Source organism: Triticum aestivum, chromosome 2A, assembly GCF_018294505.1.
Source record: "Triticum aestivum cultivar Chinese Spring chromosome 2A, IWGSC CS RefSeq v2.1, whole genome shotgun sequence".
In the NCBI taxonomy this organism is placed as follows: Eukaryota; Viridiplantae; Streptophyta; class Magnoliopsida; order Poales; family Poaceae; genus Triticum; species Triticum aestivum.
Window position 1 is genome coordinate 71,625,992 of NC_057797.1, and position 23,026 is coordinate 71,649,017.

General features: G+C 48.4%; 1 protein-coding gene across 1 annotated transcript; it reads right to left on the bottom strand.

The window, feature by feature from the left end:
• Nucleotides 1-20,237: 20,237 nt before the first annotated feature.
• On the bottom strand, nt 20,238-20,850 carry LOC123191522 (protein SRC2-like). Its single transcript, XM_044604225.1, has one exon. It carries the CDS (start codon nt 20,838-20,840, stop codon nt 20,238-20,240), a length of 603 nt encoding a protein of 200 aa, XP_044460160.1. The 5' UTR covers nt 20,841-20,850.
• Nucleotides 20,851-23,026: the final 2,176 nt, after the last annotated feature.

Consider the following 23,026-nt stretch of genomic DNA (forward strand, 5'->3'; position numbering starts at 1 on the left):
GAAGAAAAGTGGACATTTTCACTGATCACAAGAGTCGCAAGTACATCTTCACTCAGCCTAATCTCAACCTCAGGCAAACTCGACAGGTCGAAATGATTCAAGAGTATAATCCGAGTATCGAGTATACTCCAGGCAACGCCAATGTGATTGCTGACGCATTGAGCAGGAAAGCTTATTGTAACAGTCTGATTCTCAAGCCTTATCAACCCGAGCTTTGTGAAGCTTTCCGCAAACTTAATCTGCAAGTTGTTCCTCAAGGTTTCCTCGCCAACCTTCAAGCTCTCCTACCTTGGAAGACCAGATTCGCCAAGCCCAGCTTCTTGATGCTATGGTGAAAAAGGTGAAGATTGGGATTGCCAAGAGTCAACCCAAGTACAAGTGCTACCGCCTTGATGACAAGGATACTCTATTCTTCGAGGATCGTATTGTTGTACCCAAAGGTGACCTCTGTAAAGTGATCATGAACGAGGCTCACAATTCTCTCCTCTCCATCCACCCTGGGAGCACGAAGATGTATCAGGACCTTAAGCAAGCTTATTGGTGGACTAGAATGAAGCGCGAGATTGCTCAATTCGTGAATGAATGTGATGTCTGCAGAAGAGTGAAGGCAGAACACCAAAGGCCAGCAGGTCTCCTCCAATCTCTTGCCATTCCAGAATGGAAGTTTGACCACATTGAAATGGACTTCGTGACTGGGTTTCCAAAGTCCAAGCGTGGCAATGATGCTATATTCGTTGTCATCGACAAACTCACCAAAGTGGCTCATTTTCTGCCTATCAAAGAGTCGATCACTGAAGCTCAATTGGCGGAACTCTGTACCTCTCGTATTGTCTCTCTGCACGGTATTCCACAAGTGATCTCTTCAGACTGTGGCAGCATCTTTACCTCGAAGTTTTGGGATTCTTTTCAGAAGGCCATGGGCACCAACATCCGCTTCAGCACAGCTTTCCATCCTCAAACTAGCGGTCAAGTCGAGCGTGTCAACCAGATTCTTGAAGATATGCTCAGGGCTTGTGTGATCTCTTTCGGCATGAAGAGGGAGGATTGTCTTCCTTATGCTGAATTCTCCTACAACAACAGTTTTCAAGCAAGTTCGGGCAAGGCCCCATTTGAAATTCTGTATGGCAGGAAGTGCCGTACCCCTCTCAACTGGTCTGAAACCGGTGAACGTCAGCTTTTGGGTAATGACTTAATCACAGAGGCAGAAGAAATGTGCAAAGTCATTCGTGATAACCTCAAAGCAGCCCAATCCCGCCAGAAGAGCTACTATGATAGTAAGCACCGTGATTTGGCTTTCGAGATCGGAGATCATGTTTACCTCCGCGTCTCTCCTATGAAAGGTACTTGTCGCTTCGGTATCAAAGGGAAGCTTGCCCCCAGATACGTGGGACCTTTCAAGATTGTCAGCAAGAGAGGCGACCTCGCCTATCAACTCGAGCTTCCTTCAAACTTTGGAAATGTTCATGCCGTGTTCCATGTCTCTCAGCTCTGAAAGTGCTTCAAGACTCCTGACCACACCGTCAACTTTGAGGACATTGAGCTCCAAGAAGATCTCTCTTATCGTGAGCACCCAGTTGCTATTCTTGAAGAGACTGAACGCAAGACTCGCAACAAGTCAATCAAATTTCTCAAAGTCAAGTGGTCACACCATTCCGACCGTGAAGCTACCTGGGAACGCGAGGATCACCTCCGTTCTGAGTACCCGACGTTCTTTCAGTCCTAGATCTCGGGACGAGATCCTTTCGTAGTGGTGGAGTGTTGTAACACCACAGATGTAACTTTCCCAATTTGTACTCCAACTCTCGCCGTTTTTGGCGTTAAGTTATTTTATTTTCTCGGGTTCGGGTTTTTGTCTCCGTGTGTTATTGTCGTTGTCATGCATCTCATATCATGTCATCATGTGCATTGCATTTGCATACGTGTTCGTCTCATGCATTCGAGCATTTTCCCCGTTGCCCGTTTTGCTTTCCGGCGCTTCGTTCTCCTCCGATGGTCATTTCTAGCTTTCTTTCATGTGTGGGGATTAAACATTTCCGGATTGGATCGAGACTTGCCAAGCGGCCTTGGTTTACTACCGGTAGACCGCCTGTCAAGTTTCGTATCATTTGGACTTCGTTTGATACTCCAACGGTTAACCGAGGGACCGAAAAGGCCTCGTGTGTGTTGCAGCCCAACACCCCTCCAATTTGGCCCAAAACCCACCTAAACCTGCTCCATCATCTAGAGCGTTTGATCACGATCGCGTGGCCAAAAACCGCACCTCATTTGGACTCTCCTAGCTCCCTCTACCTCTATTTAAACACCCCCCTCCGAAAATTCCGGATCCCCCTCGTCTAAAAACCATAAAATCCGTCTCCGCCGCCGCCGGACGTGTCCGGACGGAGCCGGACACCGTCCGACCCAGCTGCCACCGCCACGTGTCCCCGCGGGACCACTTCATTGCCCGCGCGCGCCGCCGTCTCCTTCGCTTCCGGGAGCGCGCCACCCTCTCCGCCACCGACATCACCAACAGCCGCCGCCGCCTTCGCTCGCCGGAGCACGCCTCCATCGCCCAAACGCCTCCCCGCCGCCGTTCCGAGGAGCAACGGCCTAGATCCGAGGCCAAGGAGGAGCCCCGCCGCCGCCTGCTTCCAGATCCGCCGCCGTCGCTGCGGTTCCGGCCATCTCCATCGCCGGAGCTCCGGTCGCGCCGTCGCTGCCGGACGGGATCGGGAGGAGCCCCGGTCCGCCTCTTCGTTGACCGCGGCCCCGAGCTGGGCCAGGCCAGCTCCGCCCCGTTTCCGGCCCACCACTGCCCAAGGCCCAGCAACCCCCACTTCGGCCTGCTTCCTCCGCCCGTTGTTTTTTTTCGCGAGGGTAAAAATTCTTCCAAGTCCCGAAAATCCTAGATCCATATGCCCCTGTTCGTAGCTCCGTAACTTCGGATCTGTAGCTCCGATTGATGCATATAGCATATCAAAATGTTCATCTCAGAGAGTACAACATTTCATTCGATTGAATCATTTTCATTTGAGCTCATCTTGATGCCCGAAATGCTGTTAGAAGAGGGCTACTTGAGATAATTGTCAGATCTGCTACTCCGTTTAGGTTTTTGTCATTTTTGCCATGATTAATGTGTGCATGATATGCCCTGATGCTCTACATATGTTTTGTTAAGGGTTTTTTCATCTTTCTAGAGGTGCAACCCATGTATTTTTATGATGTGTGGGGTGACTAGTGCAAGCTTGCCAAGTGGTGCACTTGTTAATTCTGTTTTCAGGGACTTAGCAATTCCACTAAGTCCTTGATCTGTTTATCTCATGTTGCCATATGTTTATGTTGTTTCCTAGTGATCCGTGCCTCTGTTGAGGATGATCAGTAAGGATGTTTTGTTAATCTTGTAGTGCTATATCCATCCATGTCTTTGTTTGCAATTATGGAGCAACCTAGCTTGAGTCAATCGAGCTCTACTTTTGCTACTTCGTGAATCTGGGCAGATTGTCAACTTGTTTGCAATTTTGCCGATGATGTTGTAGTTGATCCATGCATGCTATGCTATTGTTCTTGCCATTTCTAGATTCAATTTTGTGCCTTCTTTATGGGTGTATGCTTGTCTTGCCATGAATTGCACCGTTGTGAGTGCATCGAGCTCGTAAAAATGCCTACTTGAGATCAGTTTTCAGCATGCTCCAGTTTTCACTAAGTCTGTGATCTGATTATGTTTTTTGCTATGTTCACATGCTTGCAATTGTATTTTCTGATCCCTTTTGGCTCAAGGTCACTAAGGGACTTTTGTTAAGCTCTTTGAGAAGCTCCATGCCATGCTTTACTTTGCCATGTTCAGATCCTGTAGCATGTAGTTTTGTTGCTCCGAAGAGGGCTACCTGATCTGAAATTCCAGACAAGTGTTAATTTCACAAAGTCTGAGATATGTTTGCCATATGCATTTTTGCCATGCTTGTTTGAACCTGTTAATGGATGAATTGGCCGTAGCTCAGTGGTAGACTTTTGTTAAGCATCATGAATGCATCCCTGCCATGTATTTTGTTGTCTTGTTTGAGTGCTGTAGCATGTTCATCTCATTGCATTTAGATGGCTACTTGCTGTAAATCGCAGACCGGTGTCATATTTGAACCGCTTGCCATTCCCAAACCGTAACTCCGATTCTGACGTTCTTTATATCGTTTTCAAGCGATTTCATCTCATCTTTCCAGTGGCACACTTGGATTTCTAAGTTGAGGCCAGGTTCATGCATTTCCTGTCATATCTTGCATTTTGCATCCCGCATCACATCGCGCATAGCATATCATCATTGCATCATCGTGTTTGCTCCTTGCACGTGGTTGATTGTGTCCTTGTTTCTTGTTTGTCTTGTTTGGGTAGAGCCGGGAGACGAGTTCGCTAACGAGGAGCCCGTTGAGTTTGCTTTCGAGGATCCAGTCAACTCTGACAACTGTGCAGGCAAGATGATCATACCCTCGAAATCACTACTATCTTTGCTATGCTAGTTTGCTCGCTCTTTTGCTATGCCAATGCTATGATGCCTGCCACTTGCTTTCAAGCCTCCCAAATTGCCATGTCAAACCTCTAACCCACCATTATCCTAGCAAACCGTTGATTGGCTATGTTACCGCTTTGCTCAGCCCCTCTTATAGCGTTGCTAGTTGCAGGTGAAGATTGGAGCCCGTTCCTTGTTTGAACATTTATTTACTTGTTGGGATATCATTATATTATCTTGTTATCTTAATGCATCTATATACTTGGTAAAGGATGGAAGGCTCGGCCTCTCGCCCAGTGTTTTGTTCCACTCTTGCCGCCCTAGTTTCCGTCATATCGGTGTTATGTTCCCGGATTTTGCGTTCCTTACGCGGTTGGGTTATAATGGGAACCCCTTGATATTTTGCCTTGATTAAAGCTTTTCCAGCAATGCCCAACATTGGTCTTACCATTTGCCACCTAGCCTTTTTTCCCCTGGGTTTCCAGAGCCCGAGGGTCATCGTATTTAAACCCCCCCGGGCCAGTGCTCCTCTGAGTGTTGGTCCAAACTAGAGTCCTGTGCAGTGCCCCCTCGGGGAAACTCGAGGTTTGGTTTTAGTTGTATGGAGCGCTCATCTGAGTGTGCCCTGAGAACGAGATATGTGCAGCTCCTATCGGGATTTCTCGGCACATTCGGGCGGTGTTGCTGGTCTTGTTTTAACCTGTCGAAGTGTCTTGAGAACCGAGATACCGAGTCTGATCGGTACGTCTTGGGAGGAGGTCTATTCCTTCGTTGATCGTGAGAGCTTGTCATGGGCTAAGTTGGGACTCCCCTGCAGGGATTTGAACTTTCGAAAGCCGTGCCCGCGGTTATGGGCAGATGGGAATTTGTTAATGTCCAGTTGTAGATAACTTGAACCTTAATTTAATTAAAATGAATCAACTGAGTGTGTTACCGTGATGGCCTCTTCTCGGCGGAGTCCGGGAAGCGGACATGGTGTTGGAGTAATGTTTGCGCAGGTTGTTTTCTAGTTTCTCGCTCGCGCTTTGCCTCCTCTTCTCGCTCTCTTTTGCGAATAAGTTAGCCACCATATTTGCTAGACGCTTGCTGCAGCTCCACATATTTTTACCCTGTCATACCTTTAAGCTTAAATAGTCTTGATTGCGAGGGTGCGAGATTGCTGAGTCCCTGTGGCTCACAGATTACTATTACCCCAGATGCAGGGCCTAATGATTCTGCTCCAGCAGTCGCGTTTGAGCTCAAGTGGGTGTTCGAGGAAGACTCTCAATGTTACTATGTTTCCTTTCCCGATGATCAGTAGTGGTGCCCAGTTGGGGGTGATTGGGACCGTGTCGCTTGTTGGGTTCTCTTTTATTTTGGCGCCGTAGTCGGGCCATGAGTGTTTGGATGATGTAATGTTATTAATGTACTTGATTGACGTGGCGAGTGTAAGCCAACTATGTTATCTCCCCTTTATTATTCATATTACATGGGATGTTGTGAAGATTGCCTAACTTGCGACATATGCCTTCAATGCGATTATGCCTCTAAGTCGTGCCTCGGCACGTGGGAGATATAGTCGCATCGAGGGTGTTACAGGAATAGTGGAGAAGAAGAGAAAATAGAATATTCTATTTTCTCTTATTCTCCACTATTCCTTTCTTCTTCTCCTCTTTTTTTTCTTCTTTTTTTCCTTTGATCTTCTCCTCTAGCTATTCCTTTCTTCGAGGGTTCTATAGGGTCGAGGGATCGAGGGTCGAGGGTTCCAGGGTCGTCTAGGGGTCGAGGGTTCCAGGGTCGTCGAGGGGTCGAGGATCGCCGAGGGGTCGAGAGAGGTTTCCTAGTGTCAAAGTATTGAAGAAATCCATGGCTTCATCATTAGCCGGAAGTAACCAGGGCATGACGAAGTCCTCCAAAGTTATTTTGGAATGGTGTCCCGGATAGGATAATTTGCCTTTTTGTATGAATTTCAGCAAAGGCCTTCCAAATAACAATATTTGGAAGGTTATTGCTGAACTTTGTACCAAAAAGCGAATTATCTTATCTGGGACTCCGTTCCAAAATAACTTTGGAGAGCTTCGTACCATCATGCACCTGTTACTTTCGCCTAATGATGAAGACATGGTTTTGTTGAATCCTTTGACACTAGGCAACCTCCCGACCCCTCGGCGATCCTCTCGAACATGAGAGGAAGAAGAGGATAAAAAAGAAGAGGAAGAAGAAAAAAAAGAGGAGAAGAAAGAATAGAGGAGTTCTTCTCCTATATTCTTTCTTCTCCTCTTTTTTTCTTCTTCTTCCTCTTTTTTTATCGGGAATGAGGGTCGTCGAGGGTCGCGAGCGGTAGAGGAGAAACCCTAAATAGAAAGTATCGTCGGTGTGAGATACATGTACCGTCGGTGTCGGACACTACATCCACGTCCCACAAGTGGCGCGGGCTTCGACGCCCACGTCACTTGTGGGACGTGGATGTAGTGTCCGACACCGACGGCCACATGTATCTCACACCCACGATACTTGCTATTTAGGGTTTCCTCTATCGCTCGGTGACCCTCGACGACCCTCGTTCCCGATAAAAAAAAAGAGGAAGAAGAAGAAAAAAAGAGGAGAAGAAAGAATAGAGGAGTAAGAACTCCTCTATTCTTTCTTCTCCTCTTTTTTTTCTTCTTCCTCTTCTTTTTTTATCCTTGAAGCGTTGTTGAGGCCACCCCAAACCCTAGAGAAGCAGCGTCGAGGCCACCCCAAACCCTAGAGAAGCAGCGTCGAGGCCACTAATTAATATTAGTTCTACGTTTTTGCCACTAATATATCCATTTGTCATGTTTGAATAATAATTGCCATGTTGTCAATATTTGTAGAAACTATGGACACCGCCCGAGATGAAGTACAAGAAGAGTTGTTGGGGGACATAATCGCACGAGGAAGTGATGCCATCTGCTCGTTGTTTCTCAACGAGACCGATGGTCTGGAAGCAGCTGATTATGATGGCTCCGGTGACCTAATGCCGGTGCAAGAAGGAGACCGTGAGGACGGCTCCGGTGACCCAATGCCGGTGCAAGAAGGAGACCGTGATGACGTCTCCGGTGATCAAACTGAGTCCGTCCAGGTATATATATTAGTTAAGCTTCTGCTGACTAGCTAATTGATGCATTCATTGTTTTGGTATGTACACATATTAATTAAGTCTTTGTTCTTTTTTCTAGCCCTCCGGATCGAGCACAACTTCGGTAAAGGGACGAGGCCCGAAGATAAAGTTGAGCTCGGATGAAAAGTTTGAGATCATAGCAATCGCACTCGACGGCCAACCGATTGAACCCCTCCGAACAAAGAGCGCATTTGTTGCTCAGTGCGGGGTTTTGGTTAGGGACAAGATCCCGATCAGCATCCAGCAATGGTTTAAGCCGGCTACAGAAGACCCTGAGGTGTCTTATGTCAATGATATGCAGAAAAATGATCTTTGGACTGAGCTGAAGTCAAATTTCACCCTACCACCAGAGGATAATCCAGAGAAGCCAGTTAAAGAGCAATTAATCAAGTCTTTTGCTCTTAAGAGGATGGCAGAACTATTTAGGAGGTGGAAGAAAGAGCTGAATAAGTTTGTCGAAAATAATGAGACACCAGAATTCAAGGGCAGATATGAGAAGATCAGAGATCACTGGCCCGCATTTGTGGCCCACAAGACATCGGAAAAGAGTAAGAAGATGTCGGCGACAAACAAGCAAAATGCTGCGAAGAAGAAGCATCACCATCGCACGAGGTCAGGTGGCTACCTCGTAGCCCGGCCTAAGTGGGCCAAGACTGAGAATGATCTGGTTGATAAAGGGATCGAACCAGAGACAATTAACTGGCCAGACCGTTGCCGGACTTGGTTCTTCGGGGCTGGCGGAACCTTGGACCCTGTAACAGGGAAGTGCATTTGGACGAATGATCAAATGGACATACCAGTCAGGAAGCTTCAGCACTATATCGAAGCAGCGCAGCAAGGGACGTTCTTTCCAGACAGAGAGAACGACGAGCTCACAATGGCCCTCGGGAATCCTGAGCACCCTGGACGGACACGAGGCACGCCAGGCTCCATTCCGTGGAAGGTTGGGTTTCCGGACGCAGGCGGTTACAAATCCCATGAGAGGAGGAAAAAGTGTAGCAGACCCAAATGCAGGCGCTGCAAGCAAGGGTACAAGCGATAGAGGAACGAGAAGCAAATCGCAGCAAACGTACTGCCGAAACTTCCCCCGAAGCTACCCCGCCATCTCAGCGGAGAAGCAGCGTGGCTTCCACCGAGCTGCTTCAGCCGGAGCATGCCTTGACGGCTCCTGCCAGCTATCCCGTGGATGCTATCACGGAGTCTCAAAATTGCCACCTTATGACGCAATGGATGAATTTGAAGGTCAAGGCGGCTGTTGGCTCTGTTTATCCTACAGAACCCGGCGCAACTTTTCACTGCCGGCCGATTCCAGAAGGATATGCTAGGGTGATGGTGGATGAAATAACGGAGAGATTTGAGGACCTCCAGCTTGACCACCCTACCGGTGAAGGGAGACTAGGCTGGAGTCTGCTCTGAAGACTCCATGCCTATGGCGGAAGGAGCTCATCAACCTTCCGAACTAGACGCCTCCGCCTCCTCCTCCTCCTCCGGCAAGTCAGGGCACTCCGCCTCCTCCACCGCCTCCTCCTCAGGCGAGTCAGGGCACTCCGCATCCTCCACCGCCTCCTCCTCCGGTGAGTGACGATCAGGGCACTCGATCGTCTCCTTCTCCAGTGCGTGGCGGCACTCCGCCTCCTTCTCCGCCTGCGCCGACGCGCCCGAGCAGCCAGCCTCCTCCTTCTCCGCCTCGTCAGCAAGGGCGGAAGAGACCTGCCGTCGCTTCGGCTGCTCCGGTGCGTCGTAGTCCTTCTCCTCCGCCTCGTAAGCAAGTAAAGAAGACAACCGCTCCGTCTGCTCGGCCGGTGTCTAGTAGTACAGCCAGAGGCGGGAGGACGTACAGATTTGGTCCTTCTCTGAAGACTCCAGAGAAGTTACCATACGAGAGGACCCCGGAGGAGAACGCCGAGATCGCATGAACCGAAGTGGATGACTGGTTTCAAGGGTTAAAGCAAAGAGACATCCACTTCCGGAGGAGAAGGTAGATCCGGTGAAAGCGAAGCGCACTCTGGCTGCCCTGACAAAACCACCCAAGTCTTCGCCGAAAGGAAACTATGAGCGCATTATTGGAAAGGAATTTGCCGAAGCGGAGCGGTCGGGAAGTACTGTCAGTGATCAAAGGCTGAAAGAACGACGAGCTGGGAAACAAATTGCCCAGCTCGGCGAACAAGCGAAGCAATCGTGCCCCCCGCTCAAGGTGCCTAGCCACAACGTCGCTAATGATCCGAGGATGGTGCCCGGTTATAGCAATCTTGCAGATTACCTGCCCGACGATGTACATTATGAACCCATGGAGGTGCAGATACAAAGATACGAGTACGGGAAGCCTCTCGTCAAAGATGAAAGATCTCTATCAACGATGATGCGAAGATTGCATGATTGGTACTTGAAAATCTGCAGAGACTCTGGGGGGAGGAGTACTTTGTATGTGAAAGTTAAAAAGGAGCATGACCTCGTTGGAATTGAACTGTTGCCTGTTCCATTTGAGGAGTTCTATCAGTTTTTCAATCAATTGGCCCTCGATAAAACAACGGTCGCCTGCTACTGTCTGTAAGTAGTACTACTTCTGTCATTAAGTCTCTCTATATAGCTCAGCTCTTTCATTGCATGTATTTATAATCATCCTCACTATATTATGCAGATTGAAGATCGCCGAATTGAAGAAAAGACAAGTCGGTGATATTGGGTTCATTAACACATATCTCATAGATGCAACTCAGGTTAAATTTCATGCCGCAGCTACCGAGGCCAACTTGCTACGATCGTTGGTAATAAATGAAAACAAAGATATAATACTCTTTCCTTACAACTTCAAGTGAGTGTTACTGTCTTGTGCGTATTCGGTTTCCCTTATATATTAGTCAAGGTTATAGTAATGTAATTGATGAGTTATGCATGCGTGTGCAGTTTCCACTATATTCTCCTAGAGATTAAGCTTGAGCAGGGATTAGTAACCGTCTTAGACTCAAGACGAAAAGATCCCCAGGACTATGCAGACATGACTCAAATACTCGAGAAGTAAGTTAAATCGATCATTATCCACCATATCAGCAACTTTGTTCATTTCCTGATATATCAAGTAATTGTTTTCTTTGTCCGGCAGGGTTTGGAGAAAATTCACCAGAAAAGCTCCGGGACTGCCGAAGGAGCTGCAATTTAGACACCCGAAAGTAAGTACTATAGTAGCATGTTCCGCGCATCTACTAGTCATTCAAGCGCTAGTTTCATCAATACCATTTGGCATTCTTGCTTATCAGTTTGATTGACCTCTATTTCTTGGAAAGTGGTTGTGGCAGGAACAAGGAAATGATTTCTGTGGATACTACGTTTGCGAGTCCATCCGCCACACGACCTGTGAGCGGGGCTACACTGACGAACAATATGAAGTACGTAAATAACAACATTCACAATTTTATTTTATTACCATCATTTGTGTTGAGTTTCATTCATTCATATATATATGTATTGACCCCCTTCTTTAAATTAGATGTTTCGGAAGCGGGATGAACTCCTAGCACCTGCGACATGCGAGCAATTCAAGAGGAATTGGCGGCATTCTTTCTTGACCATGTGATCCCTGAAGACGGAGAATACTATGTGGACCCTGAGTCCGTATGATTATATTTGTAAGAGATAATTATTGTATATATGTAGCCGGTAGTGTCGGATAGATATACGAGAACTTGTTGTTCGACCAATCTCTCGGAGAAGGAGAGGTGGTCGATATCACTTCTCTCTGTATGCATATATGTTCATGACGATCTTCTGTTTCCTTCGTTTGCTTACTAGCTAGCTAGCGTGTCTAGTCCTCTCTATACGTATGTATAGTACGTAGCGTCGACCAAGCACGGACATAAGAGAGGACACTTCTCTCTATTAATTATAGCTAGCTAACACAATATATGAAACACCTAAATTAACCCCCCAAACCCCCCCACCCCTTTAAAAAAAACAAAAACCCCAACCACAGAAATGCTGACACGAGGATGCCTATTGGTCCCGGTTGGTGCCACCAACTGGGACCAAAGGGTCTCCTGCCTGGGCTCCGCGCATAGGCCACGTGGAGGCCCATCTGTCTCGGTTCTGGATTGAACAGGAACTAAAGGGACAGGGCATTAGTACCGACCCTTTAGTCCCGGTTTCAGAACCGGGACAAAAGGCCCTTACGAACCGGGACAACAGGCCCTTTTTCTACCAGTGAAGCCCTCCAACAGAATTCTGGGCATTCGATGTTAGCAGCTCCGATACTTGATGAATGCAGATCACTACTACTCCTTTCGTTTTAAAATAGATGACTCAACTTTGTACTAACTTTAGTATAAAGTTGAGTCATCTATTTCGGAACGGAGGGAGTATATGATTTCAGAAAAGTCTTGCTAGACAGCTAGAGCATTGTTATTTCACTCGAAACTAAAGCATAAAAGGGAACAACAGTTACGTTTATATTCAAGACGACTTGCATGCATGCAGTCCAAGCCTATGATCACATGTGATAAATTGAGATCCTTAGCCAGGGCTAACGCTTCATTGCATGCTTGAGCTTCAAGACTAGGGGCATCCACTCTAGTCCATCAAAAACCACAGCGGAGGACCCGAGATACGTACTGGCCATCTTTGTCCCGACGTACGTACATCGGCTCCCGGTGGATTTGCTCCGACATTCAAAAGCCAACAACGGAGGCACACAGAGGAGTAAACTCCAGCGCAATTTTAACAGAAAACCACCACTTGCATCGCCATCAAATTTGATGATACACTATTATTCATGCTTGACGTACGTAGTACTTATGTATCCTGTATGTGAATATTGTACTAGAAGGCCAACCCTCCGAGTCTCGGACGACGCGCGCTGGCGCGCGGCCTCCTACCCGGATCTATATGCCGCCGTGCCCGCGAAGCCTCTGCCGAGCAGCCCTAAGCCGAGCCCCAGCGCGAAGCGACCGTTCCAGTTGAAATTCCTCCGCGCCGGCCGAAATTGGACATACGAAATTCTAGATTTTGAACCCTTAAAGATCTTAACATGCATCTAGAACATACCGTTGAACCAGTAAATTGTACTATAAGACTGTTAGGTTGCTTCTGATAAAAGATTGTGCTACTTACAGCATCTCCAATAAAAGATGTATATACAAAAATAACTATCATTTGCATCTCAGAGGCCTAAAAATACGTCCCTGGCGATGTAGATCAAAAAAATTACATCTCCGTCTCCCAAAATGCAAAATACAACACCTCGTGATGCAAATTTGCATTTCCGCTGACTGGAGATGTAAAAGGGGCAGTCGCGCGCCAACTGCCCAACAACCTTCCTTTCCCTTCTGCGCGACCACCCGGCGCCCGCCTAACCCTGCTGCCGTCCGAATTAGCACAGAATCACCGCCGCCCGCCATGACTTCGCCCCCTTGTCCCCCGCCGCCTGCCTCGCTGGCCCGCCGCCCGCTGCCGCCGATTCACTTTTGGCCGCCGCTCAAATCGAAGCATCTCCGGCAGTTCGGCTGGCCTAATGCCTTCAACAGCAAGGTTGTTGAAGAGCTAGGCTTCTTCCTAGCCAAGACACCCCGCCAGAGGTAGGGGAGGCGCGCCACGCCGCGCGCCCGATGCCCACCCGCCTCGGCCGTTCTTTCGGTGGCTCGCCAAGCGCCGAGCTCCCACCTTCTTCTCTACCGAGCCGCGGCCATCTCCTCTGTCGAGCTGTTGCCGCTGCCCGCACCCGCCGCCGCCGAACGGCTGCCCAACCCGCAGCAGGCCGATTTCGTCCACCCCGCAAGCAAGGTGTTTGACGAAATTCCCCAAGGTAAAAAATGATGAAACTTGAAGGTTTTCTTATTGAAATAAAGGCATCCTTTGCTCAAAAGATAAAATAGAAACTAAAAGCATCCATGGACACAGTCAGCCTTAACCGGTAAACTGGCCTGGGCTTTAGCTGGATTTGTACTGGGCAGTAGCACATTTTCTCACCAACCCTTCAAAAAAATCTCTTACCGACAAGCCACTCCGTCACTCCATTCCCCTCACTCTGCTCACCCCATTCTCATCCGCTCCCACGGCCTCGCCCAGCCGCCACGGAGGCTGCTTCAATCTCTCATTTTACCAAAGCCTTGTCATGGCGCAAATTGGAAGACTTTAAGAGCAATCTCAACTTGATGAAGTTATGATTGAAGGGGAGAGTTAGAATGTCTGTACTTGTATATACGGTGAAGTATAAACCGTACATACACATAGGTTTGGCCGATGGTTATCTTTCTGTTGTAATCCAGGCGCAGTGGCGGAGCCAGGATTTGAGTATAGGGGGGGGCGAGTACATATATTGATCTAATCTCGTCGGTAATTACTCATCGCTGCTACTAAAATTGTCAATCATTGGGGGGGGGGGGGGGGGGGGGGGGGCAGGCCCCTGCTCGTCCCCCTGGCTCCGCCCCTGTCCAGGCGGTAGGTTGTTGTGATGATCTCTATCTTGTATAGCTAACTTGGAGATCAATTCACAACCTAACCAACTGAATCTTGTAAACCCTAGCAGGCTCTATATAAAACACGCAGCGCGTCCCTGCTAGGCATACGCTTAAACCAATCTTTACAGGGGGCGAGTGGAGATGCTCTTAGCTTTGCACGTACTCCCTTCGTTCTTAAATATTTGTCTTTCTATAGATTTCAAATAGACTATCACATATGGATGTATATAAACATATTTTAGAGTATAGATTCACTCATTTTGCTTCATATGTAATCACTTGTTGAAATCTTTAGAAACATAAATATTTAGGAACAGAGGGAGTAGTACGTACATCGGCTTCTAGTGGATTTGTTGCGGCATTCAAAAACTGACAACAGAGGTACACAGTGGAGTAAACTTCAGCGTAATTTTAACAGAAAAAGACCATACGCATCTCCATCAAATCTAATGATACAGTATTATTCATGCTTGACGTAGTAGTACTTATATATCATGTATGTGAATATTGTACTCCGAGTCTCCGACGATGCGGCCTCCTACCCGGATCTATATGCCGCCGTGCCCGCGAAGCCTCCGCTGAGCCCCAGCGCAAAGCGACCGTTCCAATTGAAATTCCTCCGCGCCGGTCGGCACGGCGGCATGACCGCCTGGCAATCGGGTTCCGAGGGGGGCACCACCACGGGGCCCAGGCAGTACGCAATGTTGAGCGTGCCGCGGTGCCTGCTGCTCTGCGCCTTCCGGACCGGGTACGACGCGCGCCGCCATGGGGTGCCTCCTCCGGCGGCGCAGGCGCCCGCGAGCAGGTCGGCGACGGGGATGAACACCTCGCCGACGTTGCGGTCGCCGAAGCCAAACGAACCGGCGAAGTAGCGCTCGGTGCGGAGGAGCACGTGGAGGTAGGCGCGCCCTGCGGCGGCGGCCGTGGGCGAGACGGCGAACCAGACCGTGTGGTTCCACGCCGGCTCCGTCTCGCCCTCGTGGTCGGTGAGGGTGCGCTGGCGCGTGCGAGGGTCACCGTAGTCGGACGCGACGGCGTACACCTGCAAGCCGCTGAACAGGTTCACGCTCGGCAGGTTGCTCGCCGAGACGAGCGTCAGCTCCAGGACCCTGTGCGCCATTGCTAACCGCCCCAGCACTGTCGGAGAAAGGGAAACTACGTGGTGGCTAGCAGCTGCGAGCTTCGCCGTACGGGCTTATGCCTTATGGTGGCCATGGCGGGCGCGCGGGGGTATGTATAGACTCGGGCGGGGCTTGCGGTCAGCGACGAGTCGTCGGCTGCTCCAAGTCTGGTGCGAGGGCTACATGCATGCATGGATGTGCACGAATCTGATGCCAAGGAAAATTTCAACAGATTCTACGCAACAGCATTGTTGCTGAAATTGGACACACAAAATTCTAGATTTTGAACCCCAAAGATCTTGAGAGAAGTGCATATTACACACCCAACTCTAGCCCTAGTCTAATATACACCCCTCAACTCCAATACCGTTTAAAATACACCCCCAACTCTCAAAATCGGCTAGAATTCAACCCTCCCCTCCCTGTTGACCGGTTTTGACCCAGTTTAACCGGTTTTGACTGAGTGAACAGTAAAAAATAAAAACTTAAAAAACAAAAATACTTTTTTTGAAAAAATTCAAAAAAGTTCCAAGTTTTTTCACCGCGTGAACAGTAAATTAAAAAAAAATTCACCTTTTCAGCATGTTTGGACACGTGAGTAAATTTGAGATGTCTGTAAATTCGAAAAAAATTCAAAATTTTCAGCATGGTGAACAGTAATTCGGGAAAAAATCCAAAAAAAATCACCACGCGCTCAAACATCATCCATGCAAAAAAGGGTTTTTTTACAAAAAAATCAATTTTACTGTTCACCAAGCTGAAATTTTGAAAAAAAATCGAATTTACGGACATCTCGAATTTACTCAGGTGTCCAAACATGATGAAGCATGAAAAGGTGATTTTTTAAAATCTACTGTTCATACGGTGAAAAAAACTTGGAACTTTTTTGAATTTTTTCCAAAAAAAAGTATTTATGGTTTTTAAAATTTCATTTTTACTGTTCACTCAGTCAAAACCGGTCAAACTGGGTCAAAACCGGTCAAGAGGGAGGGGTTGGTTGAATTATTGTTTTGAGAGTTGGGGAATGTATATTAGATGGTATTGAAGTTGGGGGTGTATATTAGACTAGGGCTAGAGTTGGGGGGTGTAATATGCACTTCTCTCAAAGATCTTAACATGCATCTAGAACACCTCTGGTTGAACCAGTAAATTGTATTATAAGACTGATAGGTTGCTTCGGATGAAAGATTGCGCTACTTATTTCCCACTGACGCGAGATATATTTCTCCAAACCGGAACGTGATGGTTTCTGGTGATTGAACTTGGGACCTCATACTCGACAAGTCCTGCTCATAGACAATAAAACTGATGTTTTCTGAAGATTTACATGAATCGTGAAATGTTCAAGAACACATTGAAGCATCGTCATTTGGCATTATTTTTTGAAAATGGTGAACAATTTTGAAATGCTAAATATTTTTTAGACGAAAACAATTTTTTATAGGTCCGGACATTTTTTTGAGAAAATATGATTTATTTGGCAATAGAATTTTTTTTAAAACACAAGAAAATGAATATAAAATTAAATACACGAACAATTTTTTAGTGTGAACATTTTCTGAAAATTACAAAAAACAATTAAACGTTCAAAATTCACTGAAAAACGAACAATTTTTTGAAATTAGGAACAAAATTTCGAACATAGGAAAAATTTCGAAATATGAAGATTTTTTTAACCTTTTGATTATTTATTGGAATTTTTTTACAATTTTTGAAAAATGTGAAACTTTGTAAAATAATGAATAATATTGAAAGACATGAACAAAAAATTAAAGTCCAATATTTTTTGAAATTTCTAAAAAAATAAAATTCTGAACATTTTTCAATTTTGTACATTTATTAAAAAAAGAAATCGATAAATGAGAAGAAAAACTTAAAAAGGAGATAGAAAATAAACAAAAACAAAACAAAACCGGGTGGCGTCACATTAACTACAAGTAGGTCGGCCAACTACAGCACTCCTGTTTGTTTCGCAACTAATTTGACGCTGGGAGCGTCATATTGGCTCCCGTCTTTCCCCAGTATTTTTCTTTGACAACAGGGTTGTAACTCAACGCGGGAACTATATGAATTGATGCGAGATGTAGAGACCTTCCAACCGGCGCCTTCTGCGTTGGGGTGCTGGCGCCCACGTGTCTGCTGATATGGGCCGACCCATCATTAGGAAACACGATTCACTAGCTGAGTACTTAATTGCTACAACGGCCCAAAGCACAAAACATTGGCTCTTTGGGATGATGGATACTTTATCACATGACAAGTTTGTCACCCTTACGGTGACTCTCTAGGCTATATGGACAGCAAGGCGGAAGGCCATCCATGAGTCTATTTTTCAAAATCATCTGGCCACACATAAGTTCATTCAACGCTTCATTGCTGAATTGGAGAGCATCAAGAATGCCCCTAGACCGATGAGACCTACTCCCTCTGCAAATGTTCGGCTGCACCAGGTTTGGACGCCTCCTCCAGCAGGGATGTTTAAGATCAATGTGGACGGAGGGCTCTCCCGAGATGGCTTCATGGGTGCATCCTCTGTTGTATGCCGCGATGACAAGGGCCTTCTCTTAGGGTCCTCGGCGATGTTTTTTCTAGGCATCAATGACCCAGCCTGTCTTGAAACACTAGCATGTAGAGAAGCTCAAGCACTTGCCCAAGATCTGAATCTAGGAAGAATCATCATCTCATGTGATAGTGGGAGTGTTGTCAGTTATATAAAGCATGGCTCACGAGGGAAGAACGGTGCAATAGTTCAAGAGATCAATGCGAACCAGCAAGTTTTTTTAAGCATGTGATATCATCTTCGAAGGTAGGGACACAAACAAAGAAGCTCATAGCTTGGTTAAATTTTCGGTTTCTCTTAACCAGGGTCGTCACTTGTGGCTGGGCTATCCACATGACCCTTTTTGTATTCCTTTGAACTTCCCAATTAATCAATAAAGTGTCCTTCACCCCTAAAAAAAAACTAGTTTTTCTTTTTTAGGTGAACTTGGGATTTATTCAACGTTCAAAATAGAAGGAATACAAATGAAGTCTGGTAGGATCCCTAGCCACATGTGGCGACCGGCAGGGAGCGACGAAGCCGCGTTCGCTAAGGCGTGAGCTTCAAGGTTTGTCTCCCTATTCTCAAAACGAAAACTAACTCTTGCAAAATCTCTAGCTCTATCTCTTATTTCACTCCAAACTAAAGCATAAAAGCGAACAACAGTTCCGTTTATAACTAGGGATTTATTCAACGTTCAAAACAGAAGGAATACAAATGATGTCTGGTAGGATCCCTAGCCACATGTGATGACGGACAAGGAGCGACGAAGCCGCCTTCGCTAAGGCGTGAGCTTCAAGGTTTGTCTCCCTATTCTCAAAATGAAAGCTAACTCTTGCAAAATCTCTAGCCCTATATGTTATTCACTCCAAACTAAAGCATAAAAAGGAACTATTCGAGACGACCTGCATGCAGTCCGAGCCTATGATCACATGTGATAAATTGGAGTATTTAACCAAAAACTACCACAATTGACGGAAACGTGACGAAAAACTACTACTTTACGTTTTTGTGCGAAAAACTACCACTTTTTGTCTAATCTTTGACTAAAAACTACCATGTCAGAAAAGCGCCCGATTCACCCGTGCTAACCCCGAATCCGACCGGTTGGGCCCACCTGTCAGCATCAATCTTCTTCCTCCTCTCTCTCTCTCATTTCCACGAACACCTTAAGTGCACTCCACCGCTCTGCCGCTCTGCCCCCGCCGGCCGGCGAGTCCCACCACCTGCGCTGCCGACCACCTTGGTGAACCGCTCCCCGGGCTCGAAGTAGACGGAGAGAACGAAGTCGATGGCCTTGAGCGGCGAGTCCTCCTCCTTGCCGGCGAAGAGCTCGGGCGAAGATGCGGTCGAAGAGCTCGCCGCCCTCGCACAACTCCATCACCAGGTGCACGCCCTCGGCGTCCTTGCAGGCCTCGCGGAGCCGCACCACGGCGCCGCCTGCGCCCTCCAGCGCCGACATGCGCCGCCGGATCTCCACCTCCCGCTGCATGTCCTCGGCGTCGGCGGCGCGACGCAGCCGCTTGCGGCGGGTGGTCTTGCAGGTCAGCGCCTCGCCCGTGGCCGCGTGCTCGCAGCGGCGCGTCACCCCGAACTCCCCGCGCCCCAGCTCCGCGCCCAGCCGATACCGCTTGGCGAAGCCCTCCCCGCCGGGCGCGCACTGGTCGTCGTCGCCCAGGGTCGACCTGCGCTTCTTCTTGTAGCAGCAGCTGCCGCTGTTGGCGTCGCTGTCGGGGGGCAGTCGGCGGCGCTGGCCACGGGCATGATGGCGGCGGCGGCGCGCCTCCGGGCCAGCATCCTGGAGGCCGCGATGACAGAGTAGCAGCCACCCATGGCGCCGTCGCACGGCCAGACGGACGCCGCAGGCTATCGTAGAAAGGTGGCGCAGGTAGCGGGGCTTGCCGGCCGGTGGGGGCAAAGCGGCGGAGTGCACGTGAGGTGTTTGAGGAAATGCCAGAGAGAGGAGGAAGAAGATTGATGCTGACAGGTGGGCCCATCCTGTCAGAAAGGTGTTTAGAAGAGACGAATCGGGCGCTTTTCTGACATGGTAGTTTTTAGTCAAAGATTAGACAAAAAGTGGTAGTTTTTCGCACAAAAACGTAAAGTGGTAGTTTTTCGTCACGTTTCCGTCAATTGTGGTAGTTTTTGGTTAAATACTCGATAAATTGAGATCCTTAGCCAGGGCCAACACTTCATTGCATGTTTGAGCTTCAAGACTGAGGGCGTCCACTCTAGTCCATCAAAAACCACAGCCAAGGACCCGAGGTACTGACCATCTTTGTCCCGACGTACCGCGTACGTACATCGGCTCCTGGTGGATTTGTTCCGGCATTCAAAAGCCAACAACGGAGGCACACAGAGGAGTAAACTCCAGCGCAATTTTAACAGAAAACCAACATACACATAACACATCTCCATCAAATCTGATGATACACTATTATTCATGCTTGACGTAGTACTACTTATGTATCCTGTATGTGAATATTGTACTGGAAGGCCAACCCTCCGAGTCTCCGACGACGCGCGCGGCCTCCTACCTGGATCTATATGCCGCCGTCGTCGTGCCCGCGAAGCCTCCACCGAGCAGCCCCGAACCGAGCCCCAGCGCGAAGTGACCGTTCCAGTTGAAGTTCCTTCGCGCCGGCCGGCACGGCGGCATGACCGCCGGGCAATCGGGTTCCAGCGGCGGCGCCACCACGGGGCCGAGGCGGTACGCGATGCTGAGCGTGCCGCAGTGCCTGTTGCTCTGCGCCTTCCGGACCGGGTACGACGCGCACCGCCACGGGGTGCCTCCTCCGGCAGCGCAGGCGCCCGCGAGCAGGTCGGCGACGGGTATGAACACCTCGCCGACGTCGCGGTCGCCGAAGCCGAACGAACCGGCGAAGTAGCGCTCGGTGCGGAGGAGCACGTGGAGGTAGGCGCGCCCCGCGGCGGCGGCCGTGGGCGAGACGGCGAACCAGACCGTGTGGTTCCACGCCGGGTCCGTCTCGCCGTCGCGGTCGGTGAGGGTCCGCTGCCGCGTGCGAGGGTCGCCGTAGACGGACGCCACGGCGTACACCTGCATGCCGCTGAAGAGGTTCACGTTCGGCAGGTCTCTCGCCGAGACGAGCGTCAGCTCCAGGACCCTGTGCGCCATTGCCAACCGCCCCAGCACTGTCGGAGAAAGGGAAACTGCGAGCAGCTGCGAGCTTTGCCGTGCGGGCTTATGGTGGCCATGGCGCCCAGGGGTATGTATAGGACCCGCGGTCAGCGACGAGTCGTCGGGTGCTCCAAGTCTCTGGCGCGCGAGGGCGACATGCATGCATGGATGGATGTGCACGAATCCGATGCCAAGCGAAATTTCAACAGAAGCAGTGAATCTTTGAACCCTAAAGATCTTAACATGCGTCTAGAACACCTCTTGTTGAAGCAGTAAATTGTAGTACTATAAGACCGTCAGGTTGCTTCTGATGGAAGATTGTGTTACTTATTCCCACTCACGCCGAGATATTTCCCCAAACGGGAACGTGCGTCAACTTTCCCACCAGATGGAATCGAGCGCCCAATCATGCATGCCCAACTCTAACTGCCCATGAAGATTTGACACAAAGAATTGCATGCATATGACTGGCTTGACTGAATGATTTCTTCGAATCTGATCAGTTGATATCCGGACCAGACACCGAAAGCAATATACGGAAACCAATTAACGTGCACCCATTTTTTGCACTTGTCGCCACCTTGCTTCCCTAGCTTGCAGATCATAGACCGAGTCCCATTTTCCCTTGAAGTGGGGTTGAGGGCCACCGCATGGGAGGAGATGGTGGCGGAGAGTCAGTCGCTGGCGGCGGCAGAAGAGGAACCCGTGCCGCCGGGAGGGCTGCGGAGGAGGGAAGCCACCTTGGAGTGCAGGTGCGTGAGGTCGTATCAGATCTAACACTTTGAAAAAAAAACCCGAAGCGAACCGAACGAAAAAAACGATGCCATTGGAATTAAGTCATCTACATGGCAAGCCAAGTCAGCACAGAAAAATGGGGCGACCTGTAAGATCTGGAGAGTTTTTTTTTCTAGAATACACCATGAATGCGTGTATCACCATTCATAGGGCCAAGCCGTCAGTACAACACCAAACGACAAATACCATGCCAAAAGACAAGGAATAGCACACTAATCCCCACCTACTAGAATCGAGAATGAGAGAACTCGTCTTGCCCAATCTCCAGCCAAGAAGCCAAGGCAGACGGGGCAAAGAGCAAAAAAGCCGCGACACTGCGGTTGCAAGCCACATCCAAATCACAGTGACGACTACAGAACTGACTAGATCAACGTACCTCCCACTACATAGTGCCTAGAGGAGTCAGCTGCTGCAATTTTGCCTACTTTGGGCCTAGCCCAATAGCAGTTTCAGATATCCTTAATAAATCCTAAAGGCCCACGCAGCCCATTCGTGTAAGGTAAGAGGTGAAACTAAAGTTTAGTCACACATTGCTAGTTTAGAGAGAGTTGAACCTCTTTATAAGGGAGGTTCTTTCCCCACTTGTATGAGCATGAGAACAAGAGGGGCATTCACGCGCGCTCCTCCTCTGTCGCCCGCCTCGTCGCGCTGCGCGGGTTGCGGGAATCAACCAAGTTTGGGGTCTCGGATGCAGTCGGAGGTATCATCACTAAGCTTCCTCCTTCGTGGAGAAACTTTGCTACCTTAGACTTGTTTCGTTTATCCTTATCAGACGTTTGCAATAAAGTTGTTAATCATATTTGCAACAATAGTGAATCAAATGTGTGGCATTCACGTCTTTTTCATGTTAATTTTGGTTGCATGTCACGACTAGCGAAGTTGAACTTAATCCCCTAATTTCACCAATGTCAAGGGATCCAAGTTTCAAGTGTGTGTGCAAGCTAAGCAACCTCGTAAGTCACACACGACTGCGGAAACGAGAAATCTTGCACCAATAGAGCTCATACATGCAGGTCTTTGTGAAATGAATGGTGTTTTGACAAAAGGTGGAAAGAAATATTTCATGATGTTAATTGACGACTCCACTAGATATTGCCGTGTGTATCTTCTGAAATCTAAGGATGGGGCTTTGAAATTTTTCAAGATCTATAAAGCTGAAGTGGAAAACCAAGTTGATCGAAGAATCAAGAGGCTTAGGTCCGACCGTGGTGGAGAGTATTTTTCCAATGAATTTGATGCTTTTTATGCGGAACATGGTATAATCCATGAGATGACGCCTCCCTACTTACCTCAGTCAAATGGGGTGGCCGAAAGAAAGAACCGTACTCTAACTGATTTGGTTAACGCCATGTTAGACACATCGGGTCTCTCCAAGGCATGGTGGGGGG

Excerpts from the sequence above, each read along its gene's own strand:
- LOC123191522 (XM_044604225.1), bottom strand. The coding sequence starts at position 20,840 with ATGGCGCACAGGGTCCTGGAGCTGACGCTCGTCTCGGCGAGAGACCTG.